Raw genomic sequence first — 24,505 nt, 5'->3', positions numbered from 1 at the left:
CGTTATTAGCATTATTTTAGGGTTTAGGGAAGTTTTATTGATAATTTTGGGGCTTTTTGGACCTTGTTCTGAGCAGTCAGACTTCCGCCTATACGCCATTTTGATATCGTGCTGTACATCTTCGAACGTAGATGGTAGCAACACATGGCCGTGTGCTGCCTTCTACACTAGTTGGTCACTAATATTAAGCTTGCGCTGCTTGTAAATGTAATACGATCGAATGGAGTCAAGTGCATTCACGACGTTTGGATTGTCATGATTATAGTGAAGTGAGATCATGTTGTTAGTAAGTATTCATATTTTGTTAAGATTTTGGAGTAATTTCTGTTGCTGTCCAGTGCATTTTTGTGGAAAAATAAGTTTTCTGGGATTTTCTGTTTGAAAGCCACTTTCGAAAGGCCGTTTCTGTGAATGCCGTCCGTTTTCCGCAGCCTCAGAAAATCACTGTCATGTCCCTACATAATAGCAGGTATTATCAACAATGAAAGAAAGGTAATCGATATCTGTAAGTGGCAAAAAACATGCTATTTTCGACAAGACTAGTGATAAAGGTTATCAATAACAGGAATAGTCTTCACACAAAGACTAGCATATATCAGTACACAAGTCATTATGTAGGCTTTGCATTCAGACCCCTTAACTCGATTGAAGGGTCTTCACAGTAGACTATTGTCAACCTGTTACATGGACATAGAACTCAGTGAATGTGGAATGTGGATATGCACACAATACAGGAAATACATGTGTTTATATCATGTAATACTGAAGTTACATAATGAGTTCAAGTACTCGATCCATCTGAACTACTGTTGAAGGTGCGAGATGAATATGTCAATGGCCTATAAAGATATAGGAAGTTGGATGAGTAACTAAAGCCCACTCATCCACACTGAACAGAGAAAGGAAATGATCAACCAGTCTCGGACTTTACAAAACAATTCTCATGACGAGTGGGAGTCAACTGCGGCAAGCAATTCACAAGTGACAAGTGAAAATGCATTGATCTTTAATACTCAGTTTGACACAAGACAACTTGTGTGCATGATGAAATATCAAGCCCTTTTGCCAGAAATTTTTTAAACAATTTTTGGCTCACAAGAATATTTCTGAATGATGAACATGAGAGAAATACTATATCTAAAAATAGGCATCTATGTTGAATCTTTTGAATAACTTATTGCTCTTGCAATTCATTCAACATTTTATAAAATTAATGAATAGAAATTTTGAATTAAAAAACTAAGCATCGTTACAATATGAATTATAAAAATAAAATATGAAGTGCATTTCTTTAATTTCATATTACTTTATACTAGATATTTCCACCTAATTTGCTTGAGCTATTGACTTTCAAGGCCATCCAAAGTCATGGCATTGAATAGCCTGTTGATTGGCCTCAATGTCCCTCTCATTGGCTTGAAATATTTTTCTGGTGCTCTTTTTTATCATTTCACCATATCATATACAAAATGTGCCCTAGATATAACAATGGCCTTCATAATTACCCAAAATATACTCAATAAAAAAGTATTAGTCCCCCCCCTTTAAAATCAAAATGCTGTAACTTATGAATGCAATAATTTTGAGAAATAATATTTCGCAGACGGTTTTCTACACTCATTAAGCAACTCCTGTGAAAAAATGAGATTGATCGATTGAGTCATGCATGAGTAATCAAAGTAAACATGACCATTTTTTGAAAGTAACAAAAGTCATTTTCTGGATTGTGTAGAAGAGCTGGGTGAAGTTTATTTTTGGCCAATTTTATGATGCATATGGGCAATTCCACAGGTTGGTGGACATGAGCTTGAAAATTCAAATTCAATATTTTTCTTGAATTTTTTAATACTTTAAGTCCTTCATACATGATAGTTTCAGGAACAAGACATAAAAAGTTTATTTTCATATGTATACTTTGGAAAAAAATGGTCAAAAGTTGTGTCTTCCATTGTGTACCAAAATACAAGAAAAATAGTGAAAAATGAAATATGCCTTATTGCCATTTTGCTGTTGCAACAACATACCACTTTATATATTTCTGAAGTTTAGAAGAGTCAAATTACTTAAAATACACAACCGCTTTTCAAGTAAATTTGTAGTACTCATTCAAAAATAAATATTGCAACCTGCTCAGGTGATGTAACGTGAGTAACCGAAAAAACTGACTTTGTTTTCTGAGAGAAAAATTCTTCACAGTTAATTGGTGGGATTTTAAGTTCTCTTCCTTCAAACAATCTTTGACACAGTGATGACTATCAAAATCATTAAATAGTACAATTTCTTTATAAAATTGATGAAGAAAAACTGTAACGTGAGTAACTTTGTAACGTGAATAACCATCATGTAATGTAACCAGTAAAAATTATTCAGTTCGGTAACATTTTCTGTGGGATGTCAAGTTTTAAGTCTCATGGTTAGTTGTGAAGTTATTTTTGATTAATTAAAAGCAAAATGAGGGTACATCTCTTTGATGCGACTCTTTGTTCATCAAAATATCAGTGGTCATACAATCACACAAAAAAATTGAATATTAGTAGAAGTATTCACAATGCGAGAGTGCATTAGTAAGACTTGGTTTTGATTAACCAAACTTTAAAGAGTGTTTGAACAACACATTGAATGCCCTTACCTGTAACCCTATCTAGGCCGGGGTATTTTGGGAGTTGATATGGCCCGGGGGGTGGGGGAAGGGGCGGGGGGCTCCCAGGCCCCCCTTGAGATCTCGGCCATTGGCCGCACGATCACGCCGAAAATTTGTGTGCAGGTTGTCTTGGACATAATCTACAATACTATACAGTAATTTATTTCATGCAAATTGGTATTAAGCGATTATGCTAATTTATGCATAATTAGTAAGCGAAATCATACTTTTCCCTCCTACTCCCTAATAAAGCTCCAATTGTTCCAATTTTTGGTATAAAATCTCTTTTAGATGTTCCTAGCAATGAATTTTACACACATTATTGAATTTTTAATGACATGTGTGTTGTTAACCATACATGGACAAAATGTAACGTGAGTAACCGTAACGTGAGTAACCATATTATCTGCACCCCAAGTAAAAACCATGTGTTCTTTATTTTTTAAATTATATACAAAGTTTGTCTCCCTAATATACTTCTTTGAAATGGATATAATCAACTTTCATAAAAGCCTTGTACAATGTATGAGGAGACTTTTCACTTATGTCGACTTTTCATTTTATGCATGTCCAAATCATGTAACGTGAGTAACCGACACATTCCAAAGATTTGCCAGGAGCATAACAGAATTTCCCAAGTTTTGTTTTTATACAAAGGATAGTCAGACTGTGTACTTTGTTGTGATAAGGAGATGTTTAGTTCCTATCAATACAGCTCGAAGTATTAGTCAAGGTGTCTCCAAATGTAACATGAGTAACCGTGGAATTGCCCATATGCTGTTTTACAATCTATCTTCTAACCACTCCAAACAATAATGTACATGTATGTTCATGTTTCAGTGAGCAATATTTTTCTTTTGTGACGTATCATCATATGGGGTGTACGGTAGTGCCCTCTATGACTTGAAAAAAAAATGTTCAATTTGGCAAATGTTTTGGCCCCCCCTCCCCATTCAAATTCCGATCCACCACTGATTTGTCAATAAATTCAACTGATCATGAGAAATTGTTAGAAAAGAATGCAACACAATATAAAGAGTTTTCATTCCTCAGTTTTCAACTATCCTCACTTAACTGTAAAAAGTTTAGAGATAGTGTGTGGTGATAAAATAATGGATGATTACAGCAACAGCAATGAAGTCACAGTTGAAACAGAATTTGCCCCAATATTAATTCTGCAACCCTTGAAAATGAGTCTGTGACTTTGAAATTGCCATTTTTCCCCCTTTGATGGGTGCTCACTCATCCATAAAACATCAAATTTCATTTTTGCTCAGAATTCTACCCATAGGTTGACCATTGATAAACATTATAGGTCTACATGTACTGCCAAAAGATATTACTGTAGACATTTAAAAAAAAATTCCACCATAATGAATAAGGGGCTACTTATTCTTTATGCACTCATATTGTACAATATGTCCATGAGACTAGAGGGGAAATCAAAATTTTAACAAAAGTGGAGTGAGGGTTTGTGTCATGGACGATTTTTGTTACTTCTGACCACACATTTTCATGAAACTTCGCACCCAGATTTTCATGAAACTTCGCACCCATACATGTATGACTTCAGAGAGTCACTATCCAAAAGGCATGCACACCAAAATAATCATTCAATGTGGAACAGAGTGGGGCCAAGGCCTAGAACTTTCTTATCATTTGCCTAATTTTCGAATATTTTGTGATCACTAAAGCACTAGACATCAGGATTTTCACATAAATCTACCGGTAGTCAAATGAACTATGCAAGAAGGTTAATGACAAATATCTGTAGCAATATTCCAAGCAAACCCCCCCCCAAAAAAAAGTTGATGAGATGATTTCTATGCTCAAAACAGAATAATATTTGCTTAATAGGAAATTTGAAAATCACAATTTTTTTTATTTACAGTGTAATGTCCACTGAACCATGAAATGATGAATATTATTGAAGATACTCTTCCCACAAATAAATGTCATCATATACATAATTTTTACCCATAGAAATGTGTAGAAAATCAAATTCTAGCAAATTTTGAGTCATGGTTATTCAACAATGAAATTTGGCAATAAAGTTGGACCGTCTTCAGGAAGTACCTTTTACAAGCCTTCTGAACATTTTCATGGTGAGAATGTGGAATTTGTTCCAATAAAATGCAATCAAAGTCATGATATCAGGCTCGTGACATGTAAAAAGTGACAATTTATCTAGCATTGCTCACTGGGGCATGAAGAACTATGTCTGTAATATTCACCCAGAGGGCATGCATATTATAAAATTACTTACATGCTCATGAAAAATTAAAAAACTCCTAGTGGTTCGGAAATCATGAATGTTTCTTCAACAGGGACTTACTTTTTTTTGTTGAGTATACTATAAAATTTTAGAGCCTGCATTGGCTTTCATTTATACCAACAAAACTGTGTACATGTATGAAGTTGTCCTTACCATCAGTCTTGCTACATGTACCAAGTTGAGATTTTTGTTTTAATTTATTGAAAACAATAAAGAATATGGAGGTAATAGTCTTTAATCCTGACACTCAGTGGCCATAATAAAGGTATGTCTGTATACTACTACTGTACACCGTGAGTCAAAGCTATCCCTATAATATGTCAGTTCTCAGTCACCAAGTTTAGAGGAAATGAGTAAACCTCAAACATCTGGTTCTCATGAGCAGGTCTACAATACTACACCAATATCATATGGGAAGTGAACAGTGTTCAACTTGTACTCTACATACAAGAGTTGTACACAGGCTACATGTACCCAAATTAATTACAAAATGTAATAGTGAAAAACAAGATATAAAGAAATGAAAAGAAAGTTTTACATGCAAAACAAATTATCTTTTGTGAACGACATTCATCATTTTTTTGGTACATGCATGAAATGGGCTGTACGCTACTTTGTAAAGCAGATTATCATTTTACATAATGTGATTTCTAGCCACAGCGTACAATTCAATCTGGAGGTGATTTGCTGATATTGATCTCAGTCAGGAAACTGTAAATTGTATGTACATGTACGTATCAGGGATAAATCAAACATAACAAAATGCTGAACAGCGCCCTGGAAATAAAAATAGTACACCAATCCCCATTCACTGACATGTATGTGAATCCAATAGGGCTGTTATCGTCGATGACGTCTTTATCGATAGTCCTGTTGATAATCGCTAAAAATGTGAATAATTAAAATTATTAAACAGGATAATAATGACAAGAAAGAAAAGGAAGTGAAACCAATGTTCAAAAAATTCCTGAGAACCAAACCAACCTTTCCCGGAATAGGCTTTAATAGGTTAAACCATCAATGTTTTTCCATGAATACATTATTATCTATTTTTTGTAGTATTTGCAATTTACCAGACAAGAAAAACATACAAACTCATGTAATTTGGACAAGGAGACAAAAAAGGGTAGCCAGCATACAGACAGGAGGAAAACACTTCCGGTGTACACAGAAGATTCTTCTGAAATTTTGTGGTATATATATATTCAGACCGACTCGATCATCAGAATACTCATTTAATAAATAATGGACCTTTTCAGGCTAAAAAATACTTGACAATTATTTCCACATTCACCCAATCGACCCAACCCAGAGCAGACCGATTCGGGGGGAAAGTTCTCAGTTCTCAACCCTGAGTCCCAGCCCTGTACCTTACTACTCGCTGGGCGGAGAAAGTACTCGCAATTTGCTTTCACACTGCAAGAAAACCTGTGACTTCGCAAAATCCCTGCGAAAGTTGTTGTAATTTTGACACATACCTACTTTTTAGCAGTTCCTTCATTTCAGGATAATACAAGTAATTTGCTTCACACTTCAATTAATACCAGGAATTTTCTGATCGGTGTAGATCACGATAGACTTTCAGATCAGAGAATACCAGAGCCCCGTCTTACAAAGAATTACAAGTGATCTGATCAATCGCAACTACGGACGGCCAGCAACGTCAACATCTATTATGCATGTTTGTTCAAAATATTTTCAAGCTATGATGTATATTCATGCATTCATTGTTTTCTTAAAAATTCACTGCCCTTCTCTTTGCATACATGTACATGTACAAAGTTCATTGTGCATATTTTTCGTAGAAAAAATTATGACACTGATGGATTTCCATAGAGTTACAATTGATCAGATCAATCGTAACTCTTTGTAAGACAAGGCCCTGGTATACTTGAACTTCCGAGTCAGTCTGAATACTCCTATGGAGGAATCAGAGTACTGCAGCAAGACAACGGCAAACAACTTGCCAACATACACCAGAGAAACAATGGCAACACTTTACAACACATAAAACCACTGCAAATTTTGGTAAATCCCCCCAGAAGTGGCTGTTATTGTTCCTGATCATTAACTGCTATATATGTTCTTAAACTGTTATGATGTTGATAATTAATATGAAATAAAAATATGTTTATTTTGACCGGGTGACCAGATCAGAATAAAAATACATTTGTGTAATTTTTCTTTCTTAAAGGTCAAGTCCACCTCAGAAAAATGTTGATTTGAATCAATAGAGAAAAATCAGACAAGCATAATGCTGAAAATTTCATCAAAATCGGATGTAAAATAAGAAAGTTATGACATTTCAAAGTTTCGCTTATTTTCAACAAAATAGTTATATGAACGAGCCAGTTACGTCCAAATGAGAGAGTCGATGACGTCACTCACTCACTATTTCATTTGTTTTTTATTGTTTGAATTATACAATTTTTCAATTTTTACGAATTTGATGATTAGGACCTCATTGCCTCAAACACAAAATGTTAAAATAATGGAATTCCACGTGTTCAGGGAGGAATGAAACTTCATTTCACATGACAATGACGAGAAAATAAAAATATTCATATTTCATATAATAAATACAAAAGAAATAGTGATGTCATCAACTCTCTCATTTGGATGTAACTGGCTCGTTCATATAACTATTTTGTTGAAAAAAAGCGAAACTTTAAAATGCCATAACTTTCTTATTTTACATCCGATTTTGATGAAATTTTCAGTGTTATGCTTGTTGAATTTTTCTCTTTTTATTCAAATCAAGTTTTTGTTGGGGTGGACTTGTCCTTTAATAATTTACATGTACAACACCACTTTGTATGCATGAAATGTGCTGAAAATTTAAGAATGTGATCTTTGTGTGTACCGGTACCTTTCTATTCAATCAGTAAACTTGTAAGATACTTGTCTGTGTTCAAAGTGTCCTTTTTATAGTTAGGTATATCCAGAATTTTTTTGTTTCACACCATCAATCAAGATTTTAGATGCATTATTTTTCATCTGTAGAATCATTTTGTAAAATTATAATATTTCCCCATATATTATATCCCAAATAAAGGCCTGGTCACACCGCCAGAACTTTGTTGGAGCGTTCCTGGAGCGGTGAAAAAAAGTCATCACTGCTTGTTACAGTTCACCACCGTTTAGAAGAAGTTGGCTTCCGTTATGCCATATACGTTCGGCCACCGCTGATGGTCCCTCCTACCGCTCCAAAAGTTTTGAGATGCACAAAATCTTGCGAGCGATGAGGAGCGGGCAATTTTCTGTTCCGGCAAAGTTCACCACCGCTCCAACAAAGCCCAGTCAACGTTTTGCACGGCTAGATGCAAGTTCATGGACGCTTGGGTCCGCTAGGCCAATGCAAAATTCTTGAATGCTGGTCACCACTGCTTTGCCAGCTTGACCCGGGTGGTGATTAATCATTGCACAAACTTTGGTGGTGCAGTTGTAAGCATTTTACGAGTGGACAAGGGATTGTTCGAACGGTGTCGGGTGTTGAAGCAGCGATCCATTGCGGTAATGAACTTTGGTTTGGCGTTGGTATGGAGGTGTCGGGGCGGGACCAGCATTTGGCTATACATACGAGGGGAAATGGAAAAGGAGCCCTTTTGAAATCTATCAGAACTTCTATCAAAGAGATCCGTTCAGCTCCATATTCAAAAGTGGTATGCTGCTAAACCAACTTTAATCCCCCGCCGAGCCAATGCCCACATGCGCAAAACGCCGCTCTATCAATGCTCACATCACAGCTACATGTAAACCAACGATCGCTTCCTTTCAACTGCACTGTGATGAGCATTGTCAAAATTCAGCCCCCTCTCCCTACCATTCAAGGAATGCTCCAAGAAAATTCAAGCGGTGTGACCTGGCCTTATAAAGATAAGATTTTATTCACTCTATTGACCCCCTCTCCAGGTATGAGAGTACAACATAAACAAATTATAAACAAATGTATGCCATAGAATATCAGGGATTTCATCGCTTCACATATCCATTGTCAACATTATGCATCAGGCAAAAAAAATATAATGACATTTGCAGTATTTATTTGTATAAATGATTTAGGCAAAAGGGCTTTGTAAAAATACTGAACTTTGTATCATTGAGCAAATCTTCTTTTCCATGGATTCAGCAACATGTTTTATAGGTGACCATTATTCACTGCAATATTTGTTTCTCATGCATGTGTAGCTTGAATTAAATAGAAGGCAAGCTGCCAAAGGAAGGTGTCAAATAAAGTCATATGTCAAACATATGCTGATCACATACTACAAAGTGACAGATAAAATGGATGATGAAGCACTTTTAATACATGTTCTTGATCTATCCTTTTTACTTGTCATATATATTTTGGAACATAGCAAATGTATAGGTATACCAATATGTATTATTTGGGGGCATGATGTAACTTTTGGTGTCTGTCAACAATAATCTTTCTGGGTCCCCTCATGGCCCTAGCATTTATAAAATCTTGAAGCTGTCATTGTACATTTAGAAAACATCTGAATATCAACAAAGTTCATCATGTAACGCTTTGCAGCAAAACTATTAAGATAGGGTACAAACCTTCAGGCCTTTGGTGGTAGCACTTGCCAAGGAACCATATCGGTTTGTGGATACTGAAATTGGTCTTGGTTTTTACTGTCCATCCTAAAGAGTTGGAATAAAAAAAAATACAAATTCATTTAGGGAAATAATGCCATAATCCAAGCAGTATTAGTGTCCAATATTTTACCAACACTTACAAATTACAACAGATATATACTTATTTTCAATAGTCACAAACCAGCATGGTGTGCAATATTACATAACATGAATAAACCAGGATGCTTTAGACATTCAGTCTCCCATTTGCTCACCTACAACAAGCTAAGTACAATGTAGGCGTTGTACAATATTTCATCTGCCATGAAAAAAATTGGTTCATCACACTACATGTATTATACTTTTCAGGCCTATACGTAGATTTTTTGACACAGTAAATACGAGGAAGCTCATTATTCACCATCATTAGATCTCTAAACCTTTATGATTGCTCATTACTACCAATCAACAATCATACTCTGCCCTTTGGTAATACAACAAGCCCACTTCAACCCAGAATGGGGGAATGCCATCAATTTCATAGAGAGATGATTCATATCCCTGATCTGGATTTAACAAGAAAAAAAAACGATCTAGAACTAGGTTTCATCGTAATTATCCAATTTACTAGTCAGAGCTAGTCATAATGGCTCAATCAGTTAGGAGTTATAAACACGTTGCTCTGAATGTGTGAGCCTACATCCAGCCTCTATAACATGTATTTGCACACCTAAAAGTTACTTCAAAACTTAAATTCCTAAAATGTAATTTGCAACAACATCATCATATATTTTCTGAGGGGTGTTCTTTTTACTGTACTAATTTTCTATTTTTTAATTAATCAAGACGATCCATTTGAAATTAATTCACACTGTACATGTAAGTATTTATTCATCTCAACTGCAAAATATCTTATATGTACCGGTACTGTTTTTATCTTTTCATTATTTATTTTCATCCATTAGTTTCATTCATTTAAATACACGGTGGTTTGCTAACCAAAAGTCTAGCCTGATTTCATATGCAATACAGTATGATCTTTTGACCCCTAGATGACCTTTGACCTTATCTTCCTGATGAACACACATGTCCTATAACATGAACCTAAAGATCATTTGTACCAAGTGCATTGATGCAGAAATAAAGAAATAAATGAAATTTGAGCAAAACTTCACCTTTTGACCCCTAGATGACCTATGACCCCATCATCCTCATGGGCACACATGTGGTATTACCCAAGGATCATCTGAGCCAGGTGTGATTAAAATTGATGAAGAAATAAAGCAATGAGAGGTACATGTATTTGAACAAAAACTTCAAGGACATTTATGTCCATCCTTTTTTTTAAGGTTGTAACCTCATATCATTTGACCTTTTGACACTACATGTAGATGACCTTTGACCCCATCATCCTCATGGGCACACATGTGGTACTACCCAAGGATCATATATGAGTATGAAAATACTTGCGCAAAAAAAAATGGGAGCAATTCCAATAAAAACTTGAACATTTTTGTAACAGACCAACAGACTCACTAGGTCTCTGCTGAAATTTGTTCAGGCGAGACAAATACATAAAGAGCATCTATTTCCCCCCATTTTTCCCTTTTATCGATTCTACTCATCTAATAATTTCATATATTTACTACTCACTTAATCAAAATCTTAATATATAATTAATCATTATCTACATTTTAATTTTAAAATACCAGTATTTACTTTCATTCTCTTAATAAGAATCTTGTTAATTCATGAACTGCATCCTGAACTTTTAAGTTCACTGACCCTAAACTGACCTTTCACCTTGGTCATGTGACCTGAAAATCAGGCAGGATATTCAGTAATACTTGATTACCCTTATGTGTTCAAATTTCATAAACTATACTTTCTAAATTAAGATGACATTTCAAAAGTTTAACCTTGGTTAAGATTTCAATGTAGATGATGCCGCCGGGCCACAGAAAAAGCGGCGCTTAGCCTATAGTCACGCTCTGCTATGCAGGCTAGACAAAAACTGGGGAAATATGTAACAAATATGTGAATTTCTTTTATATAATGAAATTGGTTACACTTTTCCAATACCTTTTAAATATTATTTCCCAGTAAATCAACAATAGTCCTACCCCAACTTTCAACTTTTTAAAGGGACATGATACCAAGTTCAAAATGGACAAATAAATCCAAAATTACACACTAAACTTCCTTGACTTGCCAAGGTAAAGCATGTGCATGTACATCATTACTTTTCCTCGTTATCATGTTTCTAATCCTGATTTTTGTTTCTATTTATAATTTTTGCAGCTGAGATAAAATATATGCTGCCCTAGTTTTCAGCAGGTTAACTAGCAGAGTTTCAACAAGTTGTTTACAAATTAAGAATTGATTAATCCGTGGCTCAAGGTAACATAATTCACACTTCATACTGTATGCCCAACATTGTATTGATTTGCTTCCTTGCGTATCATATGTAGCTTACCATCAATATTACTATATTTTTTTGTGATTTAATGTGTAGGCCTATTCTTATTCTTCTTCTGATAAAGTGCTGTCCAACGACTGGTGTATCATCGTACTACATGTACATATAATATTGATTTTATAAATCCAATATTCCTGAATTATGTTGTTAAAATGCACAATGGTGAAGGCCTTCATGAATGTGAAAAAAAAAACAATTAAATATAAAGGGTAATTGATATTAAAAATAATGGCAATATTTGTAGCAATATATCATTTACATGTACATTAATATACTGCATGATTGAATGGGAATCATATGGGATGTTATTCCATGAGCTTGATCTTTTCTGAGGTCTAGCCTTCAATCACACTTAAATACAAGTTGATGTAAATACATTATAGAAATATTGATGATTTTGATAAATAAATTATGTATAAGAAGCAATTCCTAATCCCTTCAATGTGCTGTACATATAAAATTATCAAGGAAAAAAGAAACAAAAGCTTCAACAGGGTAAAAGACAAGAAAATTATAATCCCCCCCCTGTAAATTCAGGATGTAATACATGTACATGTAAGTAGCCCTAGATAGTCCTAGTAAGTATGTAATGTACATGAACATGGGAGTTGCAGGAGTAGAGAACTCCCTGATTGTACAGTACATGGTACTCTCCCGGGGGGGCCACTTACATTGACGAGTGGATACCATGCGCGACCAAAAAAACACGTAAAAAGGATGTCCTTTTCACGATAGGGCACGTTACGTACGTAACGTGAAAAGGGTGTCAAAAACACAAAAATAATGAAAAAAGGGTATCTATTTCGCTAGGAAAATTACGTGTTGAGGGTCGAATTTGCGGGGATGATAAAACAAAATTAAAATGTTTTATAAAGGATGTCTTTTTTGCCCCAACACTACGTGTTTAGAGTCCTATTTGCGCGAGGAAGGTGGGGTCGTACTTAACCAAATAAGGTAAAGCCGACAACCAAAGGACCCGTAACAATAAAACATTCCTGTACTTGTTTAGGGGTTCATTTCAGGGAATATTTGCCAAGAGTATCGTTTTGTTTCCAATACTTGTTAAGGGTAGGGTTTCACACGCCAATACTTGTTAAGGGGTGCATTTTCAGAATATGGAAATTACGTGTTTAGGGTGCTTTTCGAGACCCCATGGTCGCGCATGGTATCCACTCGTCAATGGAAGTGGTCCCCCGGGGGTACTCTCCATACAAGTTGGAACAATAGTGTTCAACCACCAGTCAAAATCCCATTATTAGCATTCAATCATGGTAGAATAGTCAGACAAGGGAAGATTTGAAGACTGTCCTTCAATATATTCTCTGAGTGAACTTGTCGGTGGTAACTCTTCTGAGTTGAAAGTAAATTGTAGGAATCCAATGCAGCATAGCCATTAGCCAAAGGCTTACATGTCCTGTACTGTACAGAATACTCTAGTGCTGGGCATAGGGGTCAGAGCTTGGCACATCAATCAAAATTATACATTGTTAGACATACATGTAAGCCTAAATGTACATGATAACATAGGCCTACACATACTTATAAAGATCACCTCAAGAATGATTTTTGGTACAGAAAAATGCAAAGTAAACTGGTTCACAAAGCAAAGCAGTTTAGATTACTGTACCAATTATAAAACAACTGACAAGACAGATCTACAAGATCGCTGAGACTATCTAGAGTTTTCAGTCATGCTGAACCTATTCCTACTGAATTGGTTTTATTTGGAGCCAGTTCAGGAAGTACATGTACTACTACATTAACTGTGAACAGGGTCAAACATGCGCTATAGCACCAATAAAGAACCAGACAGACTTTATTATACATGTACAAGCTTTATAACAAAATCAGACAGAAACATATAGCATACAACGTACTTGACAAAGGAGTGGGGATGTATTTTCCCTTCACTGCAAAGATCAGTCCTTATTGCAATTAACCTCAATAAGAACAAGCAAACATGTCTGGCAATCTTGTCCCATGGAGCTAACAAAGTGATATTGCCATGGCAACTAAATGATTATGATGAAATTCATCAAATTCCATCCTGTTGTGGTGATGTGACTTTTGGCTCTGTCCCATAACACAGACATACATGTAGTGCCTGCATGTTTTTGTGTAACCGAAATGCTTTCATATCTACATGTATACAGCTGTTGGGACACACATGTACATGTAATTCCAAAGTGGGTTGGGGATGCTCTCTACATTATTCATGTGAATCACATCGTATACTGTACATGTACACATATCATTGGATCGCTTTTTTAATCTTCCTCAAAACTTTGACCTCACGTCTTGCATGATATGTTGCTCCTTCTGTCAGTATCGTTGAGGCACTTGTTCTATCAAAGTCATTCTATTCACTCTAAAAACACATCTTTCTATTTCATAGATAGTGAATGATCTAACTTTGAGGTAATGTTACAATGAACAAGATTGCAGAATATATTTCGATCTGCAATACAGTACTCAATCTGTGGGCCATCAAAGATGAAATGTCCAATAAGACAATACTGTTCAGAATTGGTGGGAACATAAAGGATGTTGTCCTTGAAACATGTGCTTGTACTTGGGAAGTTTAAATCAACTCTCAAATTATTTTCAAGGACTCTGTCTTGCAAATTACCTACAAGGAGCCAACCCAACCAACAATTCTCTTGAGTTGTTGACAAGCATTAATAGGCTGCATCTTGTAGACGAGTGAACTGCATGGAGCAAGTCAAGGTCATAACTAGACGAGAATAGGTCTATATCGGAAGGATCTTTGCAACCAGGATAGTCATGGGGTAGAGCCCTTCTCTTGTGACTCACTACTTTTACCTGACAGTATATATAGGAGCTTGGAGTGGATGAGTGTAGGGAAAGCCAATGATCAAAATAATTGCACTGACTTACCAAAACAATACAATCTGAGTCTGTACAAAGGTACATACGGAAATGCTCAAATCCTGAACAAGTTTGACATTTTTTCAAATGGGGACAATTAGTTTAGAAGTACAGGTCTTCATTTTTCCCCCTTGAACACTTGTACATTTATGGTGCTGAATTGTGTGGTGGGTAGGCACAACATGAGAAAAAATATAGAGATGTCACTCCCTCAATATGTTTAGATATATGTTTAGATATAGTAAAGCTCTCTCTAGTCTACAAAACTGAAATGGCATTTAAAGTTTTTAACAAAAATGTTTTGGGTCAAAAAGATAACTTTGGTGTAAAAATGAAATGATCCATGCAGAATTATGTATTATGAATGAGTTACAGTACATGTATTTCAAAGGCAAAATGGTTAATTTTCAAAGTTCACATGGGCCATGTAAATGTATGTAAAAGTGAATTTAGCACATCTTGTCACTAACAAGTTACGTACATAACAAAGTACATTATGCTCGATGAGGGAAAAACACAATTGATGACACCTTTCTGTTGCAAATTTATTTCTTTTGTTTATTTCTCTAATCTTAATAGAATTTTAGCAATTTAGGTAGGTTGTGCATCTTCAATCTTTCCCACAATTGTATTTGACACCTGCAAAAATTGGTGTCATATAAAACTTGATCTACACAGCAATTAACATCACTTGAAAGGATGCTCCTTAAGGGATATTCACCAGAAGGTGAATGGAAAAAAAAGAACTTTGATAGTGAATCCTGCAAACTTGGCACTTTACAATGCTCGAATAGAGATTATTAATGTGCGATTCAATACTGATTTCACTTTCATCCAGACATTTTGCACGAAGATGGGGTACTGTCATGATGGGGTAGATGCCCATTGATGTTGAACTATCCAAATGCTATCAGCATTGTCTTTATGAACCGACAATAGAGAGTTTTTGCACTGTGATGCAGAACACTTTCAAGAACATACTGATACTGAAAATACATTGTCAAATGCAAGTCATATTAACAAAGACAAACTAAGAAGTCTCTACGGATGAATCAAAACAGCAGATTCACCTTGGATTCTGGAAAAACAACAGATTAGCAATTTTTCATCAGCTCCAAAACTGCTGTTCCGATTCACCAATATTTGACAAAGACCTCCCAGCTGTGTTCATTGTGATTTGACTTCCATTTTCAATACATTTATTGTGTTCCTGACTGTGTTCTGTGTTGCGATGCGAAAAAACACCCTACTATCACAAAGACCTGTGGGTGAGTCATAAATCTTTTCGTATGTAATGAATGACCTTACACACAACTAGTGACGCCTTCCATTCTGAAAGTATTATATGTATATCCCAATTTAGTTGACTAAGCACCTGACATGTTCCAGTTGTGAATAAAGCCGTTCATAATTTTAGAATCATCTTCATGAAACACCCACCAGCAATCCTCGCATCTGTGCTATTATATATCAAATATTCATTGAAAACCATGCAAGTGTCAACAAGCACTGAATAGCTAGCAAAAAGCACTAGTACCTACCATACTTCACATTGTTCCACATGGAGAGCAGCTTGGTTTTGACCTTCTCGGACTGGTCATCTCCTGCGTCATCACTGGCAGTATTTCCCTCATCCTCAACCTCGTCATTGGCATCAAAGGATGTTGATCTGGAATATGATGACCGTCTTGTCCTTTCCCTCTCTTCACGCTCCCTCCTCCTCATTGTCGCCCGGTCACTAGAATTGCTGCGAAAGCGAGATCGGAAATCAAAACCTTTGGTGTTAATTTCCCCACGGGACCTTCTTGAAGTCCTACTTGATGGCTTAGTCTTTCCTGGACTACTATATGTTGGTGAGGACTTGTCCATGAGTGAGGGCAAAACTGATGACTTCTCTGCACTACCTACCTCACCATCATCCACATCGGTTGAACTTGAATTCTTACCCAGGTAGCCTAACCTGAATTTGGTCCAAGCTGTCTTGGTCCTCTCTCTGTCCTCTCTCTGTTTGTCCTTGCCTTTGATCTTGGGCATCACTGGCTGCGGGGGGCTCGTCTGGACCTCTGCAAAGTCTAAAGAATCATTTGATGCACTCTGCTGACCACTTCCCATTTCTGTTCCCTCATTGCAATCCATGGGTCTATTCTCTCGTTCTGTTACATGGTCTTCCATGTTCAGATTGCCTTCATGAGATCGACGGCGCCCTTTGATGTAACCAAAACTTGACCTGGATTTTCTGCCGGAGTTTGGTGACCTTGAAGATGAGCCAGACGGTTCCGAATCCCTCTTCATTTCCTGATCATAACTGCTCCGCTGCATGGATGTACCAGGGCTCCTCGCACCTTCATTGCTGTCCATTATTTCTGCCAAGGTTCTTTTAGTTGCCCTCCACACCTCTGCAACAGGCTTATTCAAGAAATCCATCTTGGTATCTGAGTTGTACAAGAAGTAATAAATACTACATCACATATAGAATTAATAACATTAATCCTATTAATCCTATTAATCCTAGGCTTCGATCTTGACATTATCATTCAAATTCTCAGTCAGACATTACTTCGCTTGGCTTCGCAGTAATTTGATATGGACTGAATTAAGCAACCAAAAGATTTGCCTGCGGCAGTTCACCAGTTTGTTTATTGCATGTTCGCATAATTTTGGTAGCTTACTTCAGTCCATATCAAAATTATGGTGAAGCCAATCGATGCGATGTCTGAGAATTTGAATGATGACGTCGAGGTGAAGAACAACTTACAAGTGCATCTTGCTACATGTACATGTAGCTGGATATGTACAGTAAATTCACCTCAGGTGATGGTTCATGGAGGCTCCACTACACTTCACTACCGCTACGCCCCGCTACACCTACCCGAATGATACTCACCCTAAAAAACAAGTGACAAACTGTGTCACTTTTTGGTTAAAAAAGGCAATACCGGTATGTCGTATAAAAAAAAGACATTAAGCGTACTCTACAGTGACTAAACTTACTATCGGACACAGACTCACTCTGTGCTCTTTCTTGTCAATAGAGGAGCTGGTCAACCGCGTAGCCAGGATTTCATTTTGGAGGGGGTGGTAAATGCACGCGAAGCGTGCCAACACTTACGGAGCGCGCGAAGCGCGCTCCCTAGGGGGTGGGTGCAGGGAGGTGGAGTTTCCCCATCCCGCACGAAGCGCGAAGCTTTTGGTGATTCATAAATTAAAATGAAAAGGAGCCATCTCTCTTGTCTCTAGTACCTATATCAGCTCCAATTCAGTTGACGGTTTTGAACCTTGTTTTCAAAGTGATTGTGAACGCACAAAAAAGGAATACAATGGAGGAAATTAAAATACTAATAACCCCGCGCAAAGCGCGGAAGCTAAAGCGTTTTATCATTTTTTTTCCATGGAAAGGGTCCCAAGAAAAGGGTATTCTCAAAGATATATTGAATACTTCTCTTGGAAAGATCAGAATTGATTACAAACAATTTAGCGACAGCGCATATCTTTAACTCGCAAAACAGAAGAGAAGAAATGTGTTTGTCGGGAGGAAGATATTCCTTCCCGTGCAAAGCAATGAAACTCTGACATTTCAAAGGGCGGACGTTTCATCAAATGCAGGTATCTTGTACCCCATCGGCTCTATTTCAATTGATTTTCTACGATTATTGAACCTCATTACAAGGAAAATAGTGCGCAAAAAGTTGAAACTTCTGTGATTTATTGAAATCATATAAAAAAGGATGCCTAATTTCTATGACTTATCCTGAAGCGCTTCATTTTGAATCAAGAAACGTAAATCATTCAAAATTTAAAACTGAGGGCACATAACAGGACAGGAGATGAATGTGCAGGGAAATGACATGAAATTTAATAGAATTTGATAAAAAATATTGTACTTTTTTTATTCAAAATGACACAAATTTTATACCTTCCTCTTTTTAAATTAGGAACCTGTTTGCCCCAAAATTATGGTTGTTTAGTAATGAGCTGAAAAGCAGAAGTTGACTTTATGGAGGTGACGGCAGAAACTGATATAAAGATTTTACCCGCCTGGAGCCGACCCAACCAGAAGTTGCGTGATCAATAAAAAAAAAAGGGTAACTATACTTCGGCCTAACATTACTTTAAATCCATGCCCAATATACATTTGAACTTTAACTGGCAAGAAACACATATAGCTGAGGTGGAAAATAGGGTTAGAAGGGTGGGGGAAACAATGGAGAACTTCAACATTGTCATTTAACCGCGCACAGCGCGGAATCAAAATTCATATAAAAATACAGAGCGAGAATGAAGGAGTTTCTCTTTTGAGAAAAAAAAAGAATAAAATGGAAAAAACACAAAGCTACCTTTCTTCCCTTCCCTTCCTTCCCTTTTCCTTTTCTCCTCTCTTTTTCCCTTCTTTTTTTGGGGGGGCGACCGCCCCCACAGCCCCCCTCTGACTACGCGCCTGGCGCTGGTCAGAAAATTGGGATCGTTCCAGTTTACAGGGACTGTCTCAGATTTTAAAGATTTCTTCACACAAGAAATCTAGTAAAGTTCATTCATCTGTTAAGTGCCGACACCAATCAAGTGCGCTAGTAAATGTAAACATATCAGGTTTCATAAGAAGATTCGAAGACGGTAAGTCATGAAAAATAGAAGGTAAACTCGGGGGAATCGAGGTCACTGAATCTGTTTTTAGCACTCTCAAATCCCGTAATTGATGTCTTTGTCCCGTAGGGGTAAGTGAAAAAAAAAAAAAAACATCTCCATACACAAGGACAGTCTCAATTTCAATATCAAGACACTATTCGTCCTTATGAGGATATCCTTGTATTCTGGGACAATCTCAATTTTTGGACCAGCGCCTCTACTGCTTGTTAACGTTTAAAAATTGGTGATTTGAAGCCGGTTTGCAGTATACGCACACACCATGCACACAGATTGCGATGCTCGGAAAAGTGGAGGGCATATCGAACTTGATCATTGATCATTGATGTGAATTAGTGAACTGCTATGATGACATTCACAAACAATTACCATTATATCACAATTCATGACTCATGTTATCTACATTACATTAGATCTAACGTAAAGTTAGTCAATAATATACAGTGTCTGTCTGACTGCTGTAGAGTCTACCTGGAACTGACCCTTGCTGCCGCATTCCCAGTTCACGATCGATGCCACCCCGGCCCCGCTGGCCCTGGCGCTGGCAGTCACCACCAGCGGGCTCCGCAGCCGAAAGAGCAACGCAGAGGTCAAGCGAGAAGGAAGTTGTCATATTACCGTACTATTAACATTAACTGAGATCTAATTAGACTTCACCAGTTCAACATAGCATATCACTCAGTGCATCAACAACGGAAAAACTTACGTTATCGGATTTATCCTCAGGTCGCGTGACAAAAAGTAAACATTATCAGGAACTTGCTGGGCGTGAACTCCTGCAATCACGAATACTATGTGTGCGTGCAGCACTATGCGCCCGCGCTGCTAGTAGCTACAGAGCAAAGGTTGTGCTGGCTGTAGCGCTAGCATACGTAGGTTGAATGACCAAATTCCATCAGGGGAAATAATAATAGAAGTAGTAGTAGAAGTAGTAGTAGTAGTAGTAGTAGTAGTAGTAGTAGTAGTAGTAGTAGTAGTAGTAGTAGTAGTAGTACTACACTGTAAAACCTGTTAAAACTGACACCAACTGGTGTTAACAGAGGACCACACCCTGCGGTGTTAAAATAACACCCTAGAGATTGAACATAACACCAAAGAGTGTAAATGTAACAACCATATATGTTGTACTAACACCTTTAGGTGTAAAACTAACACCACCAATTTAACACCAGTGTAAAATATATGTGGTCCTCTATGTACACCGGTTACACCACAGTTTTTGCTCAGTTGTAGTCAGTGGCGTAACTACGGGGGGGGGCATGGGGGGCACGTGCCCCCCCAATCGGCTGGCCCCCCCAAAAAAAAAAAACGGGGAAAAAGAGAAAAAGAGGGAGAAAGTGAAAGAAACGTAATGGGAAGGAAGAAATTATTGTTAATTATGTTATATTATAATTATGTTATGTTATATTACATAACAATAAAAAAATATATAACTTTATGAAACATAATTTGCTCAGGGTCTATGTCTCCATTGTTCCTTATACTCGCATTGCCGGTTTAACGAGATATAGAATCCTGTTGTACTAAAACCTCCATTTTCAAGTCAACATACACCAAATATATTTCCTCGCACTTCGAATTATTATTGTTTTATGTAGTGACATATTATTTTATAAAACATTCCCGTCCGTGCTTACGTTCGCATTAGTGGATTAGCGAGATATGTCTGCTCTTCATGATTTCCTAAAATCTGAATATCAAAATTTCAGCTTGCGCTCGCATCATTTGGTTAGTGAAATACGCATGGTCTACGTGAATTCCTACAAACAAGCCTTAGAATGCCCCTCTTCAGGTGTGAATTTCCTTATTTTTCAGCTCGCGCTTCGCGCTCGAAATATTTGACTAGTGAGATGGGTATGATAATCGTGACTACAATGACTAAAAAAAGTATGTCTATTTAAGTGTAAATCTAACAAAACCAGCATGCGCTTGGCACTGGCAATAGATGACTATGGTGAAATATGTGTACTCTTAATGGATTCTTTTTAAAAATAGTCCTTAAAATATCCATGTTTGGGGTCAATATATACAAAAATTTCAGCTCGCACTTCGCGCTCGCAATATTTGATTAGTGAGATGCACATGTTAATCATGATTACAATGACTACAAGTGCTTTACACTGTATGCGTTTGGATTCACATAATTCTAAGAAAATCAGCAAGCGCTTGGCACTGGCATTAGATTACTATGGTGAGATTTGTATACTCTTAATAGATTCCTAAAATATAGTCCTTAAATGTCCGTTTGGGGTCAATATATACGAAAATTTCTGCTCGCGCTTCGCGCTCGCATTGTTTGTTTAGCGAGACAGGTACTTATCATGATTACAAAAATTTGCTTATAATGTCCATTTTTAGGTCTGAATATCAAAAATTTTCAGCTCGCGCTTCGCGCTCGCATTATGTGATCAGTGACATATCCGCTTAATGACACTGTCCTTAAAATGTCTCTATTAGGTCAGCATACCTAGCAACTGAGCGCGCTTCGCGCGCACACTAGGTGACTCAAAATTTTTGCTGGTGCCCCCCCCCCCAATGCCGTGACCCACGGTACGCCACTGGTTGTAGTAGTAGTTAAGTAGCTAAGTATACCTTCGTGTATTCCATAAAGTTATAAAATATCCCCTTAAGAGGTGTGATTGCCTAAACGTAGGCATATCAGCTAGCGTTTCGCGCTCGCATTGTGATTGGTTGGTTCATGTATAACCCCGGGGGGGGGCACTCGACCAAAAAAGTGGTGGAGGTTTGCAGCGGGCGAGACAAAAAAACGGGGGCCTCGGAGCGGGCTTATCGTAAAAAGGAGGGTCCTCGTAACGGGCTTCGGAACTACAAATGTTTGTGAAAACGGGGGTCCTTGGAACGGATCGCCAGCGTGTGAGTGCGTATGCATCCCTATGGAACGGGTATACGTGTATGATGCGGCCGGTAACCCGACACATGCTCCGCCGACGATTGCTCCGGTAACAAATGCTCCCCAAAATGCGACATTTGCTCCGCGACATTTGCTCCTCGACACTTGCTCCGTCGACAGTTGCCCCACAGACAATTGCTCCACATTTAGCGACAAATGCTCCGGCGATAAATGCTACCGAACGACACATGCTCCGGCGACAATTGCTCCGCCAATATTTGCTCCGCATGTAGGGACAGTTGCTCCGCCGACATTTGCTCCGCATGTAGGGACAAATGCTCCTCTGATAATAGCTCTGCCGAAATGCTATCCACTGAATTTTTTTTTTTTGTAAAACTAACAACGCTTCTTTTCCAAAGCTGTATGGTTTTTATCATTATTCTATACTTTTTTAACATTCCTAATTGAATTGCTCAGCGAAAAGAAATAGTTTGGCTGAACTTAAATTTCCCATCAGCACTTTTATCTCGATTATTTCTCCCTTTCTTTCCTTGAAAACCACTTTCTCCCCCGTCCCTCTCTCCTCCTGTACTAATTTTTTTTTTTCTCTCTCTACATTCATGACTTCTGTTCCTTATTTCTTTTACAACCTCTCCCATCTTCTCCTATCTCTTAAGCTAATATGCCTAAGTAGGGCACGAAATCATGGCCTGAAAACCGGACATTTCAAGAACTTTGGTAATTATGAATAAGATGAATGAGTGAACACATTTTAACAATTAATGCAAGCGCAAATCGCGAGCCGAAACTTTTGATAGACTATCACAAAATGTGGATTTTAAGAAGCTTGTTGTATAATCAATATTGAGACATACATTACTTGCCAATAAAAATGCGAGCGTGCAGCGCTAGCTGATACGTTTTGACTATCAGACCTGCAAAGGGATACTTTGAAAACTGTATGGAATACACGAAATTAATAAAGGTAACTGATAAGTTAACATTTGCAAGCGTGCAGCACGAGAAGAAAATATTAATGTTCAGATCGTAAAACTAACATTTTTTAAAATCACTTTAAAACAATCAATTTGTAAATCAAACAAAATAATGAAAGTTCGATATCCGCGGCGAAATATCTTTTACATATTGACTTCCAAACGTGATATTTAAGCTCCATATTGAACAAGATAATTATGAAAATCAAACAGGCAATGCGAGCACGAAGTGCGAGCGAAAATTTTATATAGTGAAATATGAAAGATTCTTTTTATTTTCCAAGTCTTTCACTTGTCTTCCTCTTCTTTTTTCTCTCTTTTCCCTGTTTTTTTTTCTTCTTTTCCCCCTTATTCTCTTTTTTTTGCTCCGCCAATAGGGGGGACCCGGGCCCCTCGCCCCTGGATCCGCCTATGATATAAAGTGGCACAACAACTTGAATGGAAAAACAAAACAATACAAAAAAGTATGTAACGCAAAAGGATGTAACAAATATTTTCGTCAGAGCAAGTGTCTTGTCTTCTTTTAGGCCTAGTAACTGTCGGTAGAGCAATCGTGAGCAGAGCAATTGTTATTCGAGGAGCATTTGTCGCAGGTATTTTTTTAGGTCTTATATTTATTTTTTAAAGCAACATGCCGAGAAACTGTCGATGGAGCAATTGTGGACGGAGCAATTATTGGCGGAGCATTTGTCCCTACATGCGGAGCAAATATTGGCGGAGCAATTGTCGCCGGAGCATGTGTCGTTCAGGTAGCATTTGTCGCCGGAGCATTTGTCGCTAAATGTGGAGCAATTGTCGGTGGAGCAACTGTCGGCGGAGTAACTGTCGGCGGAGCAACTGTCGGCGGAGCAACTGTCGGCGGAGCAAATGTCGGCGGAGCAACAGTCGGCGGAGCAAATTTCGGCGGAGCAACAGTCGGCGGAGCAAATATCGGCGGAGCAAATGTCGGCGGAGCAAATGTCGGCGGAGCAAATGTCGAGGAGCAAATGTCGCGGACCAAATGTCGCATTTTGGGGAGCATTTGTCACCGGAGCAATCGTCGCCGGAGCATGTGTCATGGATTCGATGCGGCCAGCCAGGCGGCACGGCCGCCAGGTGCGCTCGCGCAGAGGCAATTGTCGGACGGTGTTCTGCGGCCGATTTTCACCAAAATTGT

General features: G+C 37.6%; 1 protein-coding gene across 2 annotated transcripts in view; it reads right to left on the bottom strand.

Moving 5' to 3' along the window:
- LOC121423669 overlaps nt 1–20,320 on the bottom strand; it is a 48,463-nt gene extending 28,143 nt beyond the window's left edge. The window contains exons 1-3 of one of the 2 annotated variants that reach the window (XM_041619093.1): nt 20,210–20,320; nt 16,407–17,297; nt 9,480–9,563 (exon numbers count right to left, since the gene is read on the bottom strand). In XM_041619093.1, coding sequence (XP_041475027.1) covers nt 9,480–9,563; nt 16,407–17,289 — 967 coding nt within the window. In that variant the 5' untranslated portion in view covers nt 17,290–17,297; nt 20,210–20,320. The remainder of the gene's footprint in view (nt 1–9,479; nt 9,564–16,406; nt 17,298–20,209) is intronic. The other variant, XM_041619094.1, reaches the window with a different exon arrangement.
- Between the last annotated feature and the right edge of the window lie 4,185 nt (nt 20,321–24,505).

This window comes from Lytechinus variegatus, chromosome 11, assembly GCF_018143015.1.
Source record: "Lytechinus variegatus isolate NC3 chromosome 11, Lvar_3.0, whole genome shotgun sequence".
Classification (NCBI taxonomy): domain Eukaryota; kingdom Metazoa; phylum Echinodermata; class Echinoidea; order Temnopleuroida; family Toxopneustidae; genus Lytechinus; species Lytechinus variegatus.
Note: the sequence above shows the minus strand (reverse complement) of the source record. Positions and strands in the feature narration are given on the sequence as shown.